Source organism: Gallus gallus, chromosome 2 (assembly GCF_016699485.2).
Source record: "Gallus gallus isolate bGalGal1 chromosome 2, bGalGal1.mat.broiler.GRCg7b, whole genome shotgun sequence".
NCBI classification, from domain to species: domain Eukaryota; kingdom Metazoa; phylum Chordata; class Aves; order Galliformes; family Phasianidae; genus Gallus; species Gallus gallus.
This window is the reverse complement of record NC_052533.1, coordinates 18982020-19002609: the sequence shown is the minus strand read 5'-3', so window position 1 is coordinate 19002609 and position 20590 is coordinate 18982020. Positions and strand designations below refer to the sequence as shown.

General features: G+C 37.9%; 1 protein-coding gene across 1 annotated transcript; it reads left to right on the top strand.

The window, feature by feature from the left end:
- Positions 1–488: 488 nt before the first annotated feature.
- ARL5B (ADP ribosylation factor like GTPase 5B) lies at positions 489–16600 on the top strand. Its single transcript, NM_001143969.2, has 6 exons — positions 489–621; positions 7438–7498; positions 8771–8918; positions 11753–11836; positions 13473–13624; positions 14712–16600. The coding sequence occupies exons 1-6, from the start codon at positions 576–578 to the stop codon at positions 14758–14760; spliced, it is 540 nt and encodes a 179-aa protein (NP_001137441.1). The 5' UTR covers positions 489–575; the 3' UTR covers positions 14761–16600.
- Positions 16601–20590: the final 3990 nt, after the last annotated feature.

Genomic DNA, 20590 nt, shown 5'->3' with positions numbered 1-20590 from the left:
GGGAAAGTAGCCGGAAGTCCCGCCCCTATGCGCGAGATGATTGGTTGGAGACGGACAGGGCGGCGACCCGGCTGTTACCATGGCAACCAGAGAGGCGGTGGCCCTCTCGCCCGGCGAAATGGGGGTGGGGATGCGCTGCGGGCACTGGCCCGACATGTAGTGCTGGCGAATAAACTCATCTGACACAACGCTGCCGACAGTCCCATCATTTTTCAGTGCTTTATTCCATAGGAAAGAAAACCTTTACAGCCAACAGGCCCTCCGGCCGCAGTGAAGAGCGAGCACGGCCCACACACCTCGGGGCCGAGGACCTGCTCCACAGCGGCCTCACCGGGCCCCACCGCACGGCCACCACCTGCGGGGGCGTACGTGATGACGCACGAAGTGACGCATCGCAGCAGCCGCGTGGGAGCTGGGGCGGCCCTCGGCCAGGGGCGGGGCCTCCCTCATGCCCGCCCCTTCAACCGCCCGCCCGCCGCTCCTGGGTCGCGTCTGCTCGGGGCCGCCGACACCACCGCTGTAGTCGTAGCTGCCTCTCCGGGTTCCGAGTGCCCCGAGGTGAGGCTGGGCCAGGCATGGGCCTGATCTTCGCCAAGCTGTGGAGTCTCTTTGGGAACCAAGGTGGGCGCAGGGCCGGGCTGGCTGCGGGAGGCGCGGTGGGGCTGAGCGTGGGCGCGGAGCGCTGAGGAGGCGAGGGGCTGCGGGCGGGGGGGGTCCTCCTCTGGCGCGTTTCCCTGGGGACACGTCCGGGCAGAACTCGGGCTTCGCCTTCTGTAGTGCCCTGGGCGCTGGCTGTGCGGTACCTCGTCGTCCGAGCCTCTTTGTTTCTCGGTTAGTTCCTCGCTCTCCCGTTCTCCCTGGGCTGCTCGCAGCACTTTGTTCCCCGCAAACAGCGCTGGAGGAAAGCGGGGCCTGCAGGGTGCCCCGAGCCTCGCGGCGGGGCTGGCCGTTGCCTTCCGCTGGCCGTTCTAACCGGGATAGCGGCCGCGGCTGTAGTGGGCGATCGGGGCCGCACTGACTTTCTGCAGACCCTCATTCCGTTTTTAAACTGGAGTCTGCTGCCGAAATCACGATGTTTTTATCTCTTAGTATCAAGGCATTAAAAAAAAAAAAAGACCTACAAACTTGTGTTGGGTCCTTTGAGGTGAAGTTCTGTTTGTGTTTTGGCAAAAGCCGCCAGTTGAATGCATTCAGTGACCCAAGAAAATCACTTCTCGAGCCAAGAATGGAAAGAGCATCGGGGACAGCTTTCTCCCTAATGCACCCAAATGCTTTGTGCTCTGTGCTCTTTGAGGTTCAGAACTTGGAACCGCCTTCAGCTCAGTTATCATAAAATAAAATTCACTTTAGTATCTATTTGTGTGTTTGTTTTCAGGAATCTTGCTTACCTAGCCTTCTTTGGTCAGAGAATAAAATGCTTAATGCAGTTTGTTCTCTGTATTGTTTTTCCTTGAGGCCCTGAGATTGGAGCAGCCAAAATGATGATGTTATTGCTCTGCTATCAGGTTTCAAAATACATTCCCAGTTTAAATTTATTACATTCCTACCTTAAGATTACAACATTTTTGTTGGTGGTGTCTTCCATGTCACGCTCTTTTGCCAAAACAGTTTCGCAAGTTAGGGGAGGCAGGTTCACCTGGTATCCCTTTAATAGTCTAATCACCATGAGTGAACGTATTCTGTTCTGATTCTGCAATTAGCTGAGTATGTTCTCAGCATGTGGACTTATTAAAATCTGTCTGCCAAACTGTCTTCTGATGGCATGGGAGCGGGAAGGGGTTCTAAGCCATCTATCTACCCCATCCCTTAATGTTGATCCTGAAGACTTCAAATGAAGTTTTATAGATAATGATTGTACTTTTTTTTTTTTTTTGAAGACTTTTTAATCTGAACTGGAAAACCCATTTGAAAAAATTCAAGGTCCCACCCCCTCCTTAGATCTGTATAAAACTCTTAAATACAACCTTGTTTTTCTTTTAAATTAAACACTGATTTGCTGTTCCCTTCCCTCAAGGACTCCACCAGGATGTGCAGAGAACTGATTAGAAGATAACATGGTAGCTTTTACTGTTGGTCTGTATGGTCCCCTATGATGGCAGTATTTATCCTCAGGAAGGGAGTAAAAGTTGCCACTCCATTGTTTTGGTTTCTTTCTTTGTTAGCATGTGATGACGTTCATTTCATTAGTGAGGGGAGGAAAAAGTCTTTGTATATTAATTCCTGAAAGGAAAGCTGTCCTTAATGTATTAAAATATTTTAACCATGAATATGACAGTTACAATGGGTGAGTCAGTACCATGAAATCCTTACCTTTTGGCTTTTATCCCAGTGGGAGGTTTATGGGGTGAGTTTTCATCTTGTTTTGTTGTTCTCTCCGTGTTCAGTCTTGCTTTACTCTCTATTTACTGCAGTAAGTTTCTTTTTGTGATCAAAATTGAAATTTTACCCTAGAAAACTCTTATTGACCATAAATTTTTGACCCATCAGGTAGGGTTTTCCTCTCTAAATAGTTATTTTCTCCATAGTCATGATTATGATGATAATAATAATAAAGGTAGTAATTATTGAGTTAGATTTGGTTGCTCTTCTAGTTGTAAGATCAGCGCATTCAGAAGGCTGACCCATGAAACTGCCCATTGAGTATGGTCAAAATAATTACATTAGCAAATCAGAGGGACTATTCCAAAGATACAAATAGACTCAGGTGTGAATGGAGCACAGCTTCAGTTTGTCAAGTCTAGCATGTGCTGATAGACTGAAGCACCAGATACTGGCAAAATGCGCATGTAAACAAAGTAAAGATTTAGCAAGTATCATCTGGCTTCCTTCTAGTAGAGGATGGTGGAGGAGGCATGCCAAAGTGCTATAAGATATGTATGGGAAGTCATGGGTATTTCACTCCAATATTAATTATGCACTGAAGTTTTGCTTTATGTAAAGGTGTATAGCAGCTGTGCTGAAAATGCCAAATCTAAAAGGTGTCTGAGCATAAGAATTGGTGTTTGAGCATAATAAAAGGTGTTTGAGAATAATTTCTAGACAGCGAAAGGCAATGAAGAGTTATCAACTGGTGAATTAATGCTGATAACTGAAGAATATCTCGAAGTTCCTTTCTCTAAAGCTTTCATCTTATGATACTAACATATAACATACTGGCATACAAAAAAGACACAAATCTCCTGGAAAGAGTCCAGAAGAGGGCACAAAGATAACAAAGGGCCTGGAGCATCTCTCTTATGAGGAGAGGCTGAGCAACCTGGGTCTGTTCAGCCTTGAGAAAAGAAGGCAGAGGGAATCTGATCAGTGTCTATAAATATCTAAGATGTGGGAGAAAAAGGAATGAGGGCAGACTCTTTTCAGCAATGTGTGGTGACAGGACATGTGGAAATGGCCACAAACTGAAGCATAGGAAGTTCTGCACAAATGTGCATAAGAGCTTCACAGTAAGGGTGACAGAGCACTGGAATGGGCTGCCCAGAGAGGTTGTGGAGTCTCCTTCTCTGGAGACATTCAACACCTGCCTGGATGCCTACCTGTGCAACTTGGTCTAGGGAGCTTGCTTTGGCAGAGGAGTTGGACTCTATGATCTCAGTCTAATTGTGTGAATATGTTTAGAAGTATTGTTTTCCAGTTTGAGTTTGACAGTAGCCTTTGAACAGAGGCTATCAGTTTTTGTTTTTAATTTTTTTTTAATTTTTCACTTGATGGTAATAGTGGTCAAAACCGTTCCATGGCTTTATTTAATCCTGTTTTCTGGTCTTCATGCCTTTTTTCAGTGCATAATGGCTCTTAATCAAGTCTCAATTAAATGATGCAAACTGGTGTGGAGATGTTTTACTTATGAGAGAAACAATTAGTTTAAGAATAGATGTTTAAGTTCTTTGTTCAGGGTGACTTACTGATGGCTTCCTGATTCTCTTTGCGTATTTCTGAAGTTAATAAAAAGTAAGGCTTCAAGTGTTGTCTCCTGCAACCATTTCAAGTCTGGTTATAAACTACTGTATGTTCAGGTTGGACTTTTAGTATTTAATTTTAAAATAAATAAATGTATGTTTAAAAAAAATCACTTCAGAAATTACGTTTTTATGCAGTGATTCAGTACTCAGATGACTGTCTGCTAAGCAACATGTTGTATGAATTAGTGGTGGAAGAACTAACTGCCTGTATTTAGACACAGTGGGGTAAAACTTGTTTGATTAACTTACTCTACCAGTGCTGTTTGTGTAACTTGTAATGAAATTATAAAGAAAAAACAGAAGTGAATGTCAGCAGCCCTGATAAAGGCAACTCCTTTCCCAGAGCCTTTTTGTGGATGTATGGCTGATGCAGTTCTTTAAGAAGTCCACAAATGTGTATTTTAATTGTTTTGAATGATAGCTGTTCAGAATACTGTTTGAACAAATGCTATGGTAGTTAAATAAGTAAAGAAAAACTGCCATAAGAAAAATAATGGTCGGCTCAAAATCAGGGTGGTTGAACTTTTGTAACTCCACAGGTTACTTCATCTAGGCTTGCTGCCAGTCTCCAGAGTCCACAGTTGGGTTAGCAGAGACCATTATCTGAAAAACCAAATGGATTTTGATTCTGGTGACTGTTAAAGGTTGTTCATGGTTTTTCTTCACTTGTATTTCTAGACTTATTAAAATGTAAGTTGTATTAACAGTAGTTGTGTTACATGGAAGACACTAAGGAAGCTTTTACTTAGTGTGGAGAAATCTGTCTTGTGTTGGGAAGACTTTAAAGTGTAGTACAGTTCTGTTCCTTCTGCCTTCTCTTTTGCAAACTTCTGTCTACCTTCTTTCTTCAGCTTTGAAGCTTCCAACATTGTTTTTCTTATCAACTGGTTGTGGTGTTTCACAGCCTGATAACTGTCGGTATTCTTTTCCTCGCTGATTTCTTGGTTCAGATATATTGGAGGAAAAGTTTCTTGCCCATTGTTAAAGAAATTAGGGGTTTGTTTTTGGTTGTTTGTTTGTGTTTCAAATTAGGAAGATCCAAAATGTGATAACTGAATCCTCAGATTTGGGTCCCTCGATGGAACCGTTTTACAGAAGAATATTTAAGAATATTTAGGAATATTAGAATGTTACGAGTATTTATCAGTAATATTTTGAAGAAAGGAACATATGTCCTTTTTTTTCTGATATCTGCAGGATTATCCCCACTTTCGTGTCATGTTGGAATAACAAATTAGTCTCAGCAGTTTTTTTAACAGTATTACATATGTATATTCTTCTTAAACAAGCACCCAGGAAAGGTTGATATAACAGTTCTTTAGATTCTTTTAAGCAGTAGTCTAGTAATGTCTCTTCTTACATGTTTACTTATTTCTATTTATTCCTATTACATTTTTTTTTCCTGCTTTTTACCTGATTTATGAAGGATCTGCTCTGATAACTGTCTTACGAATTCTATTCTCCCATCGCCAAGGCCATAGTGGACTGGGAAGATATTATGAATACAGCCCTAACTGTGTCTGAATATCACCCAGTGTAAGGGAAAAGCCTGGGTTAGTCTGGAAATGCAGATCACAGAGAGAACAGAAATCACTGGCTGTGATTTACACCACAGTCGACCTTTTTCTTATAGAAAGAATCTGCCTTGAACTTATTGCTCCTGTAAACAAGTACTTGTTCAAAATTTTGTTCTGTCTTTGTAGGGCAGTTCTTAAGTTCATATCTGTTTTCTTACGTATACAAATAAAAATTCCATAACCTAACCAAGCTAGATAGAGATTTGACTTTGCTGTATATTTGTAAGTGATTTCCATTATCATAGGTGACCATTTTGAAAGCAATAATAAAAGGTGGAAGCTGTTACTTTCATCACTTAAATTTCATCCCTATATCATTAATTAAACACTTTTGTGACTTGTTTGTGCGTATTCAGTTACTGAATAAAATACCTCTTGACTACAGAGTGACACCAATAAGCTCTGCCTGTTGTCATTATTCCCTCCATTAGCGTTGAACCATGTACCCATATTTTCCCCCCCCCAAATCTCCCAGTAGTGTTGAACCATTTACCTATCAGTGGCTTTCAAAAAACATGTCATTTGAATGGTGGAAAGAACTTATTTTTTTTTTTCCTTACTTTAAGTTGTGTGGTACCGTTTTGTCAGTGCTTCTCATGTTCATTCCTAAGCAGGGCTCTGCATTCAGTTACAAAGGCTGGAAAGAGCAGATGTAACACCAAACTGGAATTGTTTTGTTATTCCTCCTTGAAAATAATTCAAACAGACCGTTGCAGAAGTAGAATCTATAGTCTTCCAGGCTACAGTTGAAAACATGGTCACTTTTAACCAGCAGAAGTGTGTTTCTGTGCTAAACTTTGAAAACCCTTTAAACATAACTGAATTTGAGAAAGTCTAGTTACATTGAATGATTTATTAGGTTTGAAAGCAGAGAGACTTTCATACTACTTGCGTTGAGGAAGATGGTTAATTAGTTGTGTCTCTACTTAAGTGGATAAAAGAATTACTGGACTTCAGGCCAGGAAAAGTTATTTCCTTAGGATATGTTGGCAGGATACAGGAGAATGGAAAATAATACAGGGAAATAGGTAATACTTGGTGGAGTGTATCTCATAGGAAAAAAGACTGAAAGAATGAAGACTGTTCACAAGCTGTTTTACAAGTTTTGCTTATGATATCTATTTGTAACTTCTCTCTACTCTCAAGTGCTTTGCTTTTTCATCAGCAAGCAGATCAGTATCTCCTAACTTCAGATATGTATCAAAAAACCTCCCATCTTAATTGGCTGTCCTGTTGTATTTGAAATTCTAAAAAGGAATAAGTACAAAGAAACAGATATGTTCTGGAGTTCTCTCTGTTTCCCCTGTGCCTGGAATAATAACACTGCAGCACTGGGGACATCCACTGTTATGTAGGGAGAACTTTTCCCTTCAGAATCGGAGTGTTGGAAATTGAGATTTACTGAAAATACAGCTTCTTCCTTTTACCATGCAAATGGTGGCAGTTCCGTAACTATTCCTTACAACCCAGACTGTGTTTGCAGCAAACTTTGGGTTTGCTTTGCATGACTGAGGAACAGCACTCTCATCCGTGCTCTGGAAAACTAGCTCTTTGTAAATTCTCAATAACATAAGGTGATTTGACTGTGTTGTATTATAAATATACACTTGAAAGAAACATCCATATTAATGTTTTTATTTCTATTTAACTTTCTAAAATAAATATATTTTTAAGTGAAGTAACCATACAAGTATGCATTCCTGTATGAAGGTTTCCAATGCTGATTTGTAGCTAAGCTGTACTTTCCTTTTCTTTTTTTCTGGAGGCAGACACTACTGTGTGTAGGCTATTGAACTCAGGCAAACATGCTGTTGCTTTCTCAATTGAGGAAAAAGTGATTAGCCAGAATTATAACAATAATTATTTCCACTAGTTCATTCTTGTCTTTCTTTCCATATATACAGAGCATAAAGTAATCATAGTGGGGCTTGATAATGCTGGAAAGACGACCATCCTTTACCAGTTGTAAGTATGCAAACTATTGGTGGGCAGTATTGCTGGTAGATGGACCAACCTTAATGATTCTATCATTCTAATTTGTTATTCCACTTGCATTTTAGCATTTGTCACTAATTTAATCATTGAAGAAAGATTCAGTTTCGCAACCTAGCAGAATCCCTAGGGATGTGTTAAATCACAGTTTCTGCATGAATGGTATTAGTTGTTCTAAACATGCTTAGTTTTAGTATTGGCGTGCAAAGTGAAGGAACTACTTGTAAACGATTATGAAAACTGTGTATACAAGCATATAATGACCTGTGAATTCTCTTGCTGTCAAAACCTGTTATTACTAAGAACTGAAAAAATCCTGTGCCCAAGAAATGCAGAGAACTTGATTTTTAAATCAATGAGAATTATAGCGACCCTGCATAATCCATAAATGTTTCTGAATGTTTCCTGATTGCGGTGTCTAAGACTTGAGATGGAACATTTTCTTAATAGTAGTATTTTATCTCGCTTGGGAACTACCATAAACTTTTTCAATAGCATCGTTGCATTGTGTTTTATCATTCCCAAATCTTGCTAGCATTGCAGTCATATCTGTGGTAAATCCAAGTATATTGACAGGAACCTGGTTACTGTTTTCCTTGTGGAGAAGGGAAAGTGCATAATGAATTGGTTATCTGTATGTTTAAATATGAAGGCAGCAGAGGATACCTTTTTTAAAAAAAAATAATAAATAAAGTACTTCTTAAGTACTTTGTCAAAGCTTGAAGATAGGACTGAGAAATTTTCAGCTAAGAAACCAGGGGATCCTGGTGTGATTTGGTCTGAAGTCAGGTAGTGAAGCTGAGTACTCTGATTACATTGTATTTTGATTTGTATTTTGCACAATTGAATGTTCTTTTTATTTGTGATCTTCAGAATCACAACTTCTTTTGAAGCTCATGCATTTTAGGAATCTGGAAGTCTCTTTTAAGAGAGCAGTGTTACACTGCAGAAGTTATCTGCATTTATTATAAGGCTTTTAACATGCTTACTTTTCGTTGCTGGTATCTGTAGTGTGATACAAAAACAGGACAAGAATTTTGTCAACCGTAGTTGCCAAACTAAATTCACATTAAACTAATCCTTTTACTTCATTACCTTAAGAATGTGAATGTGTAACTTGGAAAATGCCTACTGTTTTAACTTCTTAACTGAAGCTAGAAATGCCTCTGCAACAAATTTTTTGTCATTGACAAGTCTTGTGAATTTTATTGACTGGTCTCTATGACGTGCTATTTTTTCCTTTAGCTTAATGAATGAAGTGGTTCATACTTCTCCAACCATAGGAAGCAATGTAGAAGAAATAGTGGTGAAAAACACCCATTTCTTAATGTGGGATATCGGAGGACAAGAATCGTTACGGTCATCATGGAATACCTACTATTCAAACACAGAGGTATGAGAAGCTTCTTTGAAATATACAAATTCAGTACATTTGTTTAAAATTATGTTGGTTTTTTTACTAGGAATACTGATAGTTTTTTATGAAGTTTGTAGCTGTATTGTTTTTATCTTTTTAAGAAATAACAAATCTCCAAGCCGTAGTGTGGTTTGAAGCCAATTTCCTGGTAATATTTTAAGTATCTACTTTAAAGTAATGTTTCACCTTTGGTAGAAAATGTGAAGCTGGACTAATTTTCTAGGCAATATAATGACATTAAAATAAAATTAAAAATTAAATTGGGGTCTTCATTGTTGTTTTCAAGTGGATTATAAAGCAAATTTTGCTATGTACTTTACAAATTCAGTGAGGATTGCAGCAGTTAACCTAAGTTCTGTACATCCATTCTGAAAAGCTTTTGAGGTAATAAGGATAATGAACAAAACTCTTATCTAGGTAGCAGTGTTTAAAAAGTTCATCAGCTTGTAGCTTTTATTCAAAGAAAAGGAAACTCTGTGTAGAAATCACGAGGTAATGTACCATGGTTTGAAAGTGCTTACCAGTGGCCAAAATGTTACGAATGCAACATGTACTTCATATCTATATAGTCTCACTTTGAGGCTTGTACACTGACTTAAAAGACTCCAGACCTAATTCCTACTAAAAGTAGAGATGTCTCTACTTTTAAAGTAGAATTGGTGTTATCAACTCTCTAAACATTCCATCCTTCTGAAGGTGTTGGAGGTTTGGGTTTTCTTGTTTTCTGCTTTTTTCCTTATCACCCTCTTTGGGCGATCCAGCTCAGATATCCAGGAACTTTTTATCTACTGAAAGCCTGGTGATGATATTCCAGTCTTCAGCTTTAGTATTTTAAACTTGCTTTTGGTTTTATCTGGTATGTGTAAAGTATGTGAAGACATAAAACCCATGGGGTGAAGAAACTTCTGCCAGCAATATCTGGTACAGTAAACTATTTACATTTGTTTGTTTAGTATGTTTGGTTTTGGGATTTGATATGAATGTCTTAGTTCTTCTTTGATCCGTTTGGAGATAATCTTCATTGTATTCTGTCTACTAAATATGTGCAATACAGTGCTTTCTAGCATTTGGAAAGAACTCCTTGTAGAAGCTTTGTCTGCTAGAAACTGCTGGAAAAGAACAGGATCTGTTTGGTATGCTAATCCTAGCATCGCTGTAATGAATAATTCCTTACTGTTCCTCATCATCTGCTAGACATCTCAAAGTTATAGCAGCTTTAAATTGATTTAGTTTTTCATACTTTATGATCATTTTCAATAGGCAGTGAGCCTTCTTAATTTTTTAACACAAAGTGATTTGGAGCATGTGTTGGAGCATTGAAGTCGTGACTTCAAATCTTTGTTACTAACTCACATGCAGTTTTTGTATGTCTCTTCTCTTTCCTTACCTAGAAATTGAAACAATCTAAGAACATCTCTGGAATGATGGGGAAAAAAAGCACAAATAAGTTTTCATTACATAATCATTCCACTTAGTTTCAACTTAATATGGCTACTTTCTGCAGTTTGTTTTTAAGAATCGGATCATATTTTTTACACAGATGTTGACAGGCTTACAGTTACAGGATTTGGGGTGAGAGAAAGCTCTCATGGTTAAGTTATTCTTGTAAAAGAAAAAAAAAAGATAGTAAAAGAGACTGAAAAGTATTCCCAGTGGAAGAACTGGGTAGAGGAGTAGATAGGGACTGGGTAGATAGAGACTGTCACATTTGTCATCTATTGGGTTTCCTCTCCAGTGCAGTATGTGTTCCATCTTAGTATTTGTTTTAGAGAAGCTCTGTAACTTTAATCAGACCCCTCATTCTTGATCTTCCTACTGGTTTTTCCAAACTGTGATGCTGTTTGTGCTGCTTGGTGCATACTCCAGACAGGGCAAGTGTTGAACACTGATGAACTGTGTATGGATGCTGTTGTATAATGTATACAAGATATTTAAGAGAGCATTACTGACTGTCACGTTGTCTTTTTTCTTCTGTTATAAGGCTGTGAACTAGAAGGTGCACAGAAAGTGAGATTAAAGAGTAATTTTCAGACTAATGAGAATTGCTTCCCATGGGAAATCTGATTAATTGGGTGTAGCTGTGTTTCAGAAAATGCCTGGCCATGTGAATGCCTGGCAAGAGCAGAAAGGGTAAAATCACTGCCATAGCTGTCTCCAGGTGCCTAACTGCAAGGGTGCAAAGTTGTAAGAAGGCAACTTAACAAGGTTAAGGTGTTGTGCAGTAGTGCAATGCAAAGCCCTACAGGTACATAGCTTTCTGAGGTTTGCTGTAAAATTCTGAAATAACTTTTTTTTTTAAGTTGTGTGAGTTAGATAATGGTGAATTGCTAAAAGTGCTTCTTTCAATATAAAGAATTTTAATTTCTTGTTGTTGTTGTTGTTGTTTTTTTCTGGGCATGCCAATAGTAGTGGGCAGGAATAGCTGTTTTCATTGATAAATGTGTAGCAAGTTTGTTGTCCAGATTTCAAGTGTGATCCATGATCTGTAGGATCTGTGATCTGCTTTTGGTACCTACACCACTATTTTGCTTATGATGTGGGGGCTGAAAATCCAACCAGGAGATTTAACTGTAACACACAGAAGTAGATCTTAATGGCAGCGCTGAAATGTACAATCAGTCTTTGTGTATGATTCCTAGGGCTCTAATGGAAGACTGTAACAGTAAACCTCTTGTTCTATTTTCTAACGTGCTCTGAAAGTCCATTTCTGTCTCATGTAGAAAGACCTGTGGTAATAATGGTCTCTTGAAAACATTATTTCTGTAACTTATACTTGGTACTTACATCTTATGCTATTTTTTTTTCCTTAGTTCATCATTCTTGTGGTTGACAGCATTGACAGAGAGCGACTTTCTATTACAAAAGAAGAGCTTTATAGAATGCTGGCTCATGAGGTAAGCTTGGGATTGGGATAGTTGTTTTCCTTTGTGATGAGCAATCTAATAGCGCTACATGCCTCCTATGTTAATGAAAATTAAACTGACAGAAAAATTGAGCTTTAATGTGTATACCTGTTGGCCATGGTTTAAAACTGTATGTTAAAGATAAATAGGAAAACCATAATGAAGCACTCTTCTAGTGTAATTGTAATGAAATTGTGACCAAATCAGTTTTTAATCGATTGTAATCAAATCGCTCTTTACTTTGCAAATCTTGAACTTGTGTCTTGAATTTTAGTTACTTTGTATTAGTGTCAGTGGCTATTATTGTTCTCTACTATTTTTTTTAGGTAATGGTGAAAACTGAAAAAAAATCTATAGGCAATTCCATTTCTCTTGTTTTAATTCTATTTCTTAAAATTAAGTACCACTTACAATACTATGGGAATATTGCTTTCAGTTTTCTTCTGAATTATTTTATTTGTAGCTTTATGTTATACTGGGGACTGTTTAGGAATACACTGGATTAGGCAAAGTACATTCAAACCTTCTGTAATCATACTCAAGCTGAATTAGCGTTGTCTTAAATCTTAAATATCTTTTCGCAGAAAAAGGATTTAGTGCGGTGCAAAGGAACCATTGAGTTAATTTCTCTAAGGGGTTTTCAGTGTTTCAAATAAACTTGGAAGTGAAAGACCATCCATGTAGTTTGAATCTGGTACAAGGAACAAATATTTTACCTAAAAAGGTGGAAAAATGGCTTTTTGTGATGGAACTTAAATTGTAATTAGCTAGTTACTAGTGTTGTAAGGTCTCAGGAGATTGTGGTCTGTCATCTCTTGAAAATTATCAGTAGGACTCGACTGTAATGAAGTCGACTTGTAATAGTGAATTTTCAGCTTTGGACCATGCAAGTTCTTTGTTTTTCTATTGATGGAGAAATTATCTTGAAACTTCAAGACATATCTAAGTACGGTAAACACTTGTAATTGACACTACCAGCTGCCTGCATATTACATTTTTTCCTTCTTTGCTCCTAAACCTGAGCATCCTAGTTCACATTTCATTGCTTTGTGGAATCCTAATTTCCATACAAGAAGAAAACAATTTTGTATTAACTTCTGTTCTGTATCCTAGAGCTGCAGCAGCATTATTAGAGCTCCCTTTTTGGAACAACTGAATTTTAAAAGTAGCTAACTTAGTTTAAGTTGTTACTACTTTATGTTTACCAGCACAGAACCTGTTTAATGAAGTGGAAAGTAATTTCAAGGAAATTATATCTAGCAGGCTTTTCTGTTTGAATAGCATATGGTATAGATTTTGGAATGGTTATCTAGTAATAATCCCATCGTCTGTATGATGTGAAGCCCTGCAAAATATATGTTAACAAGACTTTATTTAGTTAACATATGGATGAAATCAAAAGGATAGTAGTATAACATTTCATACTTTGATCTTCTGTGCTGGAGAATACCTCAAAATAAATTGTTTACTTCAGTAATAGTGTAATCAATTTCTAATGCAGTAAGCCTGTTGTAACAACGTGTTACTATATAACTGTAGCTTGAATGCAGTTCTGAGAAATTGAGTTAACACTATAGCTTGTTAGTATATTATAATAACAATTGTGTATATTCTAAATTTCTTCTAGGATTTACGGAAGGCTGCAGTTCTCATTTTTGCAAACAAGCAGGACATGAAGGGTTGCATGACAGCTGCTGAGATATCTGCATACCTCACCCTTAGCTCCATAAAGGATCATCCATGGCACATTCAGTCTTGTTGCGCTTTGACAGGAGAAGGGTAAATTTTTACTGTTTAAGTACATATAATATATGTGATAAATGGGATCACTGATTTTTCATGTTGATTTTTAAAGCAGTTTTCTAATGTTCAATACCTAGAGATTTTTTCAGCTGCATTGCACAATCTTTAAAACAGTGTAATCTTGTGGCATCACAAATAGTGAGTACAACCGAGTATTGAGGGAGTGGGAAGATCTTTCTCAATTTTAGCATGAAGTATTTTCTAATGTCATGGAGATGTATTGGAAAATGATTGGCAACTTTCATTTATAGGATGGGATGGGCTAGTAAGAATTTACTTTTTTTAATTGAAACTTTGGATTGTATTGTTTCATTCTTAGAGTTAATTCTTCCTACCAGTTTTGCCAAGGTCAATTTTGAGTTCTTAATGTACGAAGTTAGATCTTTGAACAAGCTGCTGTTCAGGTTAAGAGAAATTCTTGAGCATCAGTTTAGAAACATTAGTCATCCACACTTTTTTCTTAAAAAAAAAAAAAAATCAAAATGAATAATTAGAATTTCTAGGACTGTGACAGTAGTGATGCCAACTCAAAAAAAAAAAAATCCCCAGAGTTGGTTCAATGACTTGAATTCTCCTCAGAATCTGGGAGACTTCTAATCTAGGGATGAATCTTGAGATGCAGATTGAGTGAGGAGGCAGGTTAGATCCTGTGCAATCCTGGTGTTCAATAAAAACATACTTACAGTTTTGTATGGAGCTGTGGAGTTCTTGATACGCTACCTTTTCTTGAACCAGTTCAGTCTCAGTAACCTACCTTTTGTCTTTTACTCCTATTCTGAAAGGTCTATAGTGTTCAAGTAGGCAGTTTCTCATTATATGGTTCCATATTTCTAAGTATGTTAAGAGTTGCATCTCTTAGCTGTAGAAGAAAATAACTGAAACAGTGCCAAGCTTCAATAAAATAGCATGCTTGATGGACTTTTTATTGTTAAAGCCTAGGTAGTTCATATTTCCAATTTGAGTTGATTGATTTATTTTTAGTAGGTTATTTTAACAATGCTTTTAAGATGTTGGAAAAAAAAAAAAAACTGGTACCAATATAGTATATTGCTTTATCTTTCAGGTTATGCCAAGGCTTGGAGTGGATGACCTCCCGCATTGGAGTGAGATAGCTGTTTGTTTTTTTTCAAAGGAAGAGACTTCTATTTATCCTGTGAACATGTACATTTTTCTGTACTTCTGGCTGCTGAGCCAGTGACCATGTTTAATTTATATCAGCCAATCTCTAAGCTGTACTTGAATCAAGTGCAGTTGAACTGAAACACAAAGTATTTTCTTAACATTTTTTAATACACTAATCTTCAACTGGATGGACATATGTGAATCTGTTTTTAAACATTTAAATTCCTCTGGCTATGTATTCTAACTTTTTCAATGATAACTTTTTAAAATCTCTTTTGTCATTGCCAGTATTTCATACTTCTTCTTTCTAAAAAGTTTCTATAACTTACTAACATAAATCTAGATATTTTGTTTGATAATGGCAAAAGTAGCTAGTAGGTTGACTTTATTCTGGCACAGTTTTTAGTCTCCAAAGTTGGGCTTCTTGGAACATCAGCGGAGTTCTACCCAGCATGGTAGTTAATAGTTACTAATGCTGAAGGAGTTTGCTATAGTTAATATTAAGGTGGCTTTTAACCTGGTATATAATTTAATTTCTGCCTTAAAAGAAATCTATTACTCTCATTTTGTCTGATAAGTAGTTATAGGTTATGATTCTCTTTCATTTACCTGATAATAGATCTTTGCACAGTGAATAACAGTTTTCTTATTAAGTGTTGGTTTATTCATTTAGACTTTGAAAACCCTTTTTTTTAAAATTAAACCTCTTGATAATTATATTTGGAATCATGGCAGTCAGTTTTATGTGTAGACTTGCTGTAATCTGTTAACATTTTAAATACTGTACATACATGAGCCTTACCTTCTGGTGAGAGTGATGTTTTCCAAATGAATGTATAATCAAAAGGGAAGCTAGACTTATAAACAGAACAAAATCATGGTGCTGTATCTGTGGACTTCACAATGAAGCTAATCTTGACCTTTATGTAAATGTTTTCAGACTTCATTGCACAGAAAGTGTATTGCCTTATTTTTTTTTTATTCTTATTTGCAGGAGTGGAGAACAAATTCTATACTTTGTGAAACTTAGGAACTGGAAGTTTAAAAAGTAGAGAGCTTCCAATTAAAAAACAGGTGGCAAAAGTTTGGGCTTAATAGCTCTTAATTCAACCTGAAGGTGATAGAATTAGATCTGTAAAAAGAATCTGAAACAACAGAGTAAACTAATTGAGCGCATTAGGTACAAACAAAGCCCAGACCCAGAGGGGAGAAAAAGAAAAGAACAAAACTAGGCTCTCAATTACTAGTGGAATCCCACTGGCACTGAGATACATAATCTACATAAACGCTTGGCAGGCTTCCAAAGGAGACGTTTTGTACTTGTGCATGCCTGAACACTACTTGGAGCCTGGTCATTAAAAACATTTTGCTAATTGGCTGGAGTTCCTTAATGGTAAAATGGTTTTGATAATTCAAGCACAATAAACTTTAAAAAAAAAAAAAAAACACTAAGTTTTGTAAATTTTCAATTTGGTTCCATTTATATTTGAGCAAAGCCTTATGAAATTTTAACAAATACCACCAAATACGTTGTGCTAAAAGGAGACTTTGAATATATCTGGAATTGGTGATCGGTTGAACAAAGTTATATATTAATGCTGGCTAATGGAAGTCACATTTGGGAGAAAGGCTATATTGTCGGTCAAGTCAAAATGCTCAGAAAACAATGTAGACCAAAACTGTACTTAAAAAGAAAAAAATAGAAGGCAAGTTAAAGATCTGATGCTAAAGCTTCTTGCTGTGAAGTTCATGCTAACAACTGTTCAAATTCATGAAAGTAAGTTTTGTTCTTAAATTATAAATGAAAAAATAAACAATACTGTGAATGGGTTTCTTGTTTGGTGACTTGATTTCCATTTGTAATTTAAATTTATTTTCAGTTTTATATTTGTATAATTTAGGATGTAATCCTGTATACTTAGCTCTTGCATGGCTGGTTCTTTTTTTATCAGAATTTAATTTAAAAAAGTTTAAATTCCATATAACTTCTTAAAGACCTTTGAATACCTTTCAAGAAAAAAGTAATTCTTGACAATAGTAGTGATTTTTACCAGCTTTCTTCTTAATTTATTACAACAGTTTTCCACTTATGATATCTACTTGTCAACAGTATTGCTGCTTTTTGATGTGGAATTTTTGAGTTGGTATTCTTCATTACTTTCAGAGCCTTTTAATGGCTAAGTGGTTCAACTAAAATCAGTTTTAAAGTGGGGTGCTGTATGGCAAACAGGTATACAGGTATTGGACAAGAGAGATTATTGCGTTATGAAGGAGAAATGAAATAAAGATCTTATCCGTGTCCTGGGCTCTCAGAAGGGCTCCAAGAAGTCAGCCCTCCTTGGAAGTCAGCCCTTAAATGGGGTCTAGGAGGGGTGGAGCCAGGCCCTTCCCGTCACTCAGGTGAAATTGCGTTCACCTGTGCCCCTGCAGCTGACTCAGCACTCGCCTCAGGTGGTCAATCAGAGGTTCAGGCCGTGGTTTAACAGTTCCCATACAGTTGCTTTAGAACATTGCAGCTTTCTTGGCACTGAGACTTTTTTTCCAGAACTTTGTTGATGCTAATAAGGCTAATATTATTCGTGGCTGTGTTAGGCAAAATATCACCAGTAGCACTGACAGGTGACTTTCTGGTTGCCCAGAAAGATGGTAAGAGTCTCTGTCCTTGGGGATCTTCAAAAGCCACTTGGATGTGGTCCCAGCATCCTGTTCCAGGTGGTCCTCTGGGTGGCAGGAAGTTGGATCACGTGTCCTGCAGAGATCCTTTCCAGCCTCAACCATTCTGGGGTTCTGTGAAAAACTGCATACGTTTGTTAAGCTATGTGTAGATAGTAAATAAGCTTTATAGGAAGTTTTGTTTCCTTTTTCTACCGTTTAGGATGCTCTTTGGGTCCTCTGCGGCTGAGGAGGAAACAGTTTTCCTTCTGTTCTTTATCATATCATTCACAGTCACTATAGATTGCAAGTATGTCTTTTTATTACAATTGATCTATTTAACTTTTTTAATTGCTTTTTTATTTTTGTAGACTGAACTGTTTACTGTTAAAAATGCAACTTAGATTTCTTTCTGTTTTAAAACAAAAATTCCACCGTCTAACTGGTGCCCTTCCTCCCAAAGCTCGGCTATGGTCTGTGTTCGTTGCCTCTGTTCCTGCCACTGGGTACCACTGACAGGATGTGCTCCTTCCTCTTTGCACAAATACTCGAGGTATTTGTCCACATCAACAAGGTCCTATCTGGGCTGAATAGCCCCATCTCTCTCAGTGTCTCCTCACAGGAGAGATGTTCCAATCACGTGACCATCTTGGTGTCCCTACATAGGACTCTGTCCATTATGTCCAGGTCTGTCCAATCTGACCTAAATTTGTTTTCTTTTCAGGAAACTACAGCTGGAGCCTGAGTCAGCTTTCATAGGCACAAGTTCTCCTTTGACAGAATGTGACTTCTTCATGTTTACTAAGTGTATTAAGTTGAAAGGTCCTGAATGTATATTACTTCCTGAAGCATAGCCTGCCTTGCTAAACTAGCACTCAGTATCTCTGTCACAACTCACTTTGATACCCGTCAGCACTGGCAGTTTCTAATTGTAGCTTTTTAACTTCTTCTGCATAGAATTTAAAACTTGCCTTCCAACACAGATTTTTTTCTTCTGAAACGTGTGCTGTCCAAGAGCTCACAGTGATTTCTACAGCTTTGTGTTATGCTGCCATAACTGGGTTGACACAGTGCCTTCATGCAGTTGTGATCCCTGGTAAAGTTTCGTTCTCACTCTTTTCATCCAAATTGTTTATTTTTGGGAATTTCCTGCTCAAGTGATCAAGAGCTTTGATATTCTCAAAATAGCGTTGTTTTTTTTCCCCCCACTTGTTTAAACTGCACATGGTAATGGGAAGAGAGCATGGCCAAAGCTAGGAAAAATATTTTTAGCAAAATGAAATTAGTTGAAGAGTTGTTCTGTAATTTTTTAGGGGGAGTGTTTTGTCTTCCATCCTTTCCTTGGGGCAGGATCAGGGCCAGCATCTATTGCAAATGCAGCCACTTCACAGAGCACCATGGTTGGGCACCTGCTTCCTTTCATCCCAGAAAAGAAGTTCCAGCTTTGATCCTGAAGAGACTCATGTTGGTTCAGCTATGGGAATACGGGTCTGTGTTTGCTTTATGGAAGGGTGTTTGTTTTAATGTTCCCTTTCAAAGTCAGGAAAACAAATCCAAATGAAAGAGCAGAGAAAGAGGCTTGCTTGGATTATTGTGCGTGCATTTGTGTGACTGCACTTAGCATTCTGCTGCTTTTACTCTTTGCTGTTAAATTCATGTGATGACCTTTAGATGTTGAATATTTCTATATTCTGCTTTTGCTCAGGTATTCACTTAGTCTGCACAGGTTGTGGGGGGGGTGTTGGTTCCAAGGTTCTGCCCTGCTTGCCATGCAGGAAGGAGGATGAGGCTCTGAAAAAGATAGTGCTTCATTATGAATGGTGGATTGGGAAGAAAGCTTTGGCACCAAGCAAAGTATTTTTAATATCAGGTGCAGTACAAGGATGATTTTTCTAACTTTCTCAGTTTCTGGGGCCACAGATATCTTGATCCTTTATTTCTCTCTGTATTTGCTGTTGATAATTATACACAGTTTATATCAGCATACGTCTTGCTCTCAATGTATCCAAGAAAATCAAAAAGCTGCTTATATAGTCAAGTAAGTATGCATATATTTGTGAAAATGAGGTTTAAATTATCACCTTAAGATTTTTATTGTGTGTTTAAAAGAAATTTACTGTAGAATTATTTATGATTAACCCAGTTATGCTGGATTGGGCTATGACTGCCTCTATATACCTGCGAAGCTGCTCTGCCGTTCCTCTACTTGCGCATCAGTATGAGTCCCCTAGATGGCAGGAGAGGATCGGTATAACCACGCCAAACCGTTGCTAGTTCGGTGCGTTTCAGTGTGGGCATGAAGGATTTTGACGGTTCCTTGTCAGAACGGAGTTGTTGTGTAACAGCTCAGTCGTGGGAACCGTGCTTAGCTACAGAGGAGAGGAAAGTTGAATCACTTCAGTTGCGAAGCTTTCCGTGAGTTCTGAAGGGTTTTGAATCTCAGTTCTGTGGCTTAAAGCCATTTTGTCTCTCATCTACTGTTTAAAAACACTGCATTCTTGACATTTTCTTGTGCTTCCATCTGAGAATGAAGACATTCAAAAAGAAAATGAGTCTCATGGTGGTACTTCATTTTTATAATAACATCTGCCTGCTGTCCCTGACTTGCACTATTTTTCGAAACTTTGATATTTGTTCCTCTGTGGCTCTACAAAGTTGCACAATTACTGCTCAGAAATTGCAAGGCAGATGGTAGTGGTCGACAGTGCTTTGCATCTGTAACATTTGAACCTTCAGTTCTACTTCCGAAATTATGGAGACACTTTGCTGTATGTAGCCAGAATGAAGAGTATAGTTTCCTGTAGGCTTAATCCATGTGAAAGCTAAAATGAAGTGATAAGGCAATTTTGTTGGTGTTATTAGTGGTGAGTAGAGTAACAGTGGTCCCCATGTGCAGTACCACCAACAGTGTTTCATTGTCCGTTTCATCTCTTTTGTAGCGAATGCAATGCACACCTGTGAAATGGTGGTACTCCTTGCTATTCTGCACTGCTGGTGCTAAGTGATTCAGTATCTATCAGTATTTTCAATGTTCAAATTAGAGAACTAAGGAATGTGGAATGTTACCAGATGTTGCATGGTTCATGAATATGAGTGAAGCATCTGAGACACATTTGTGCCTGCAGTGAATTTCCTCTGAAATTCACGTGGGGTGAGATGAGAAGCTAG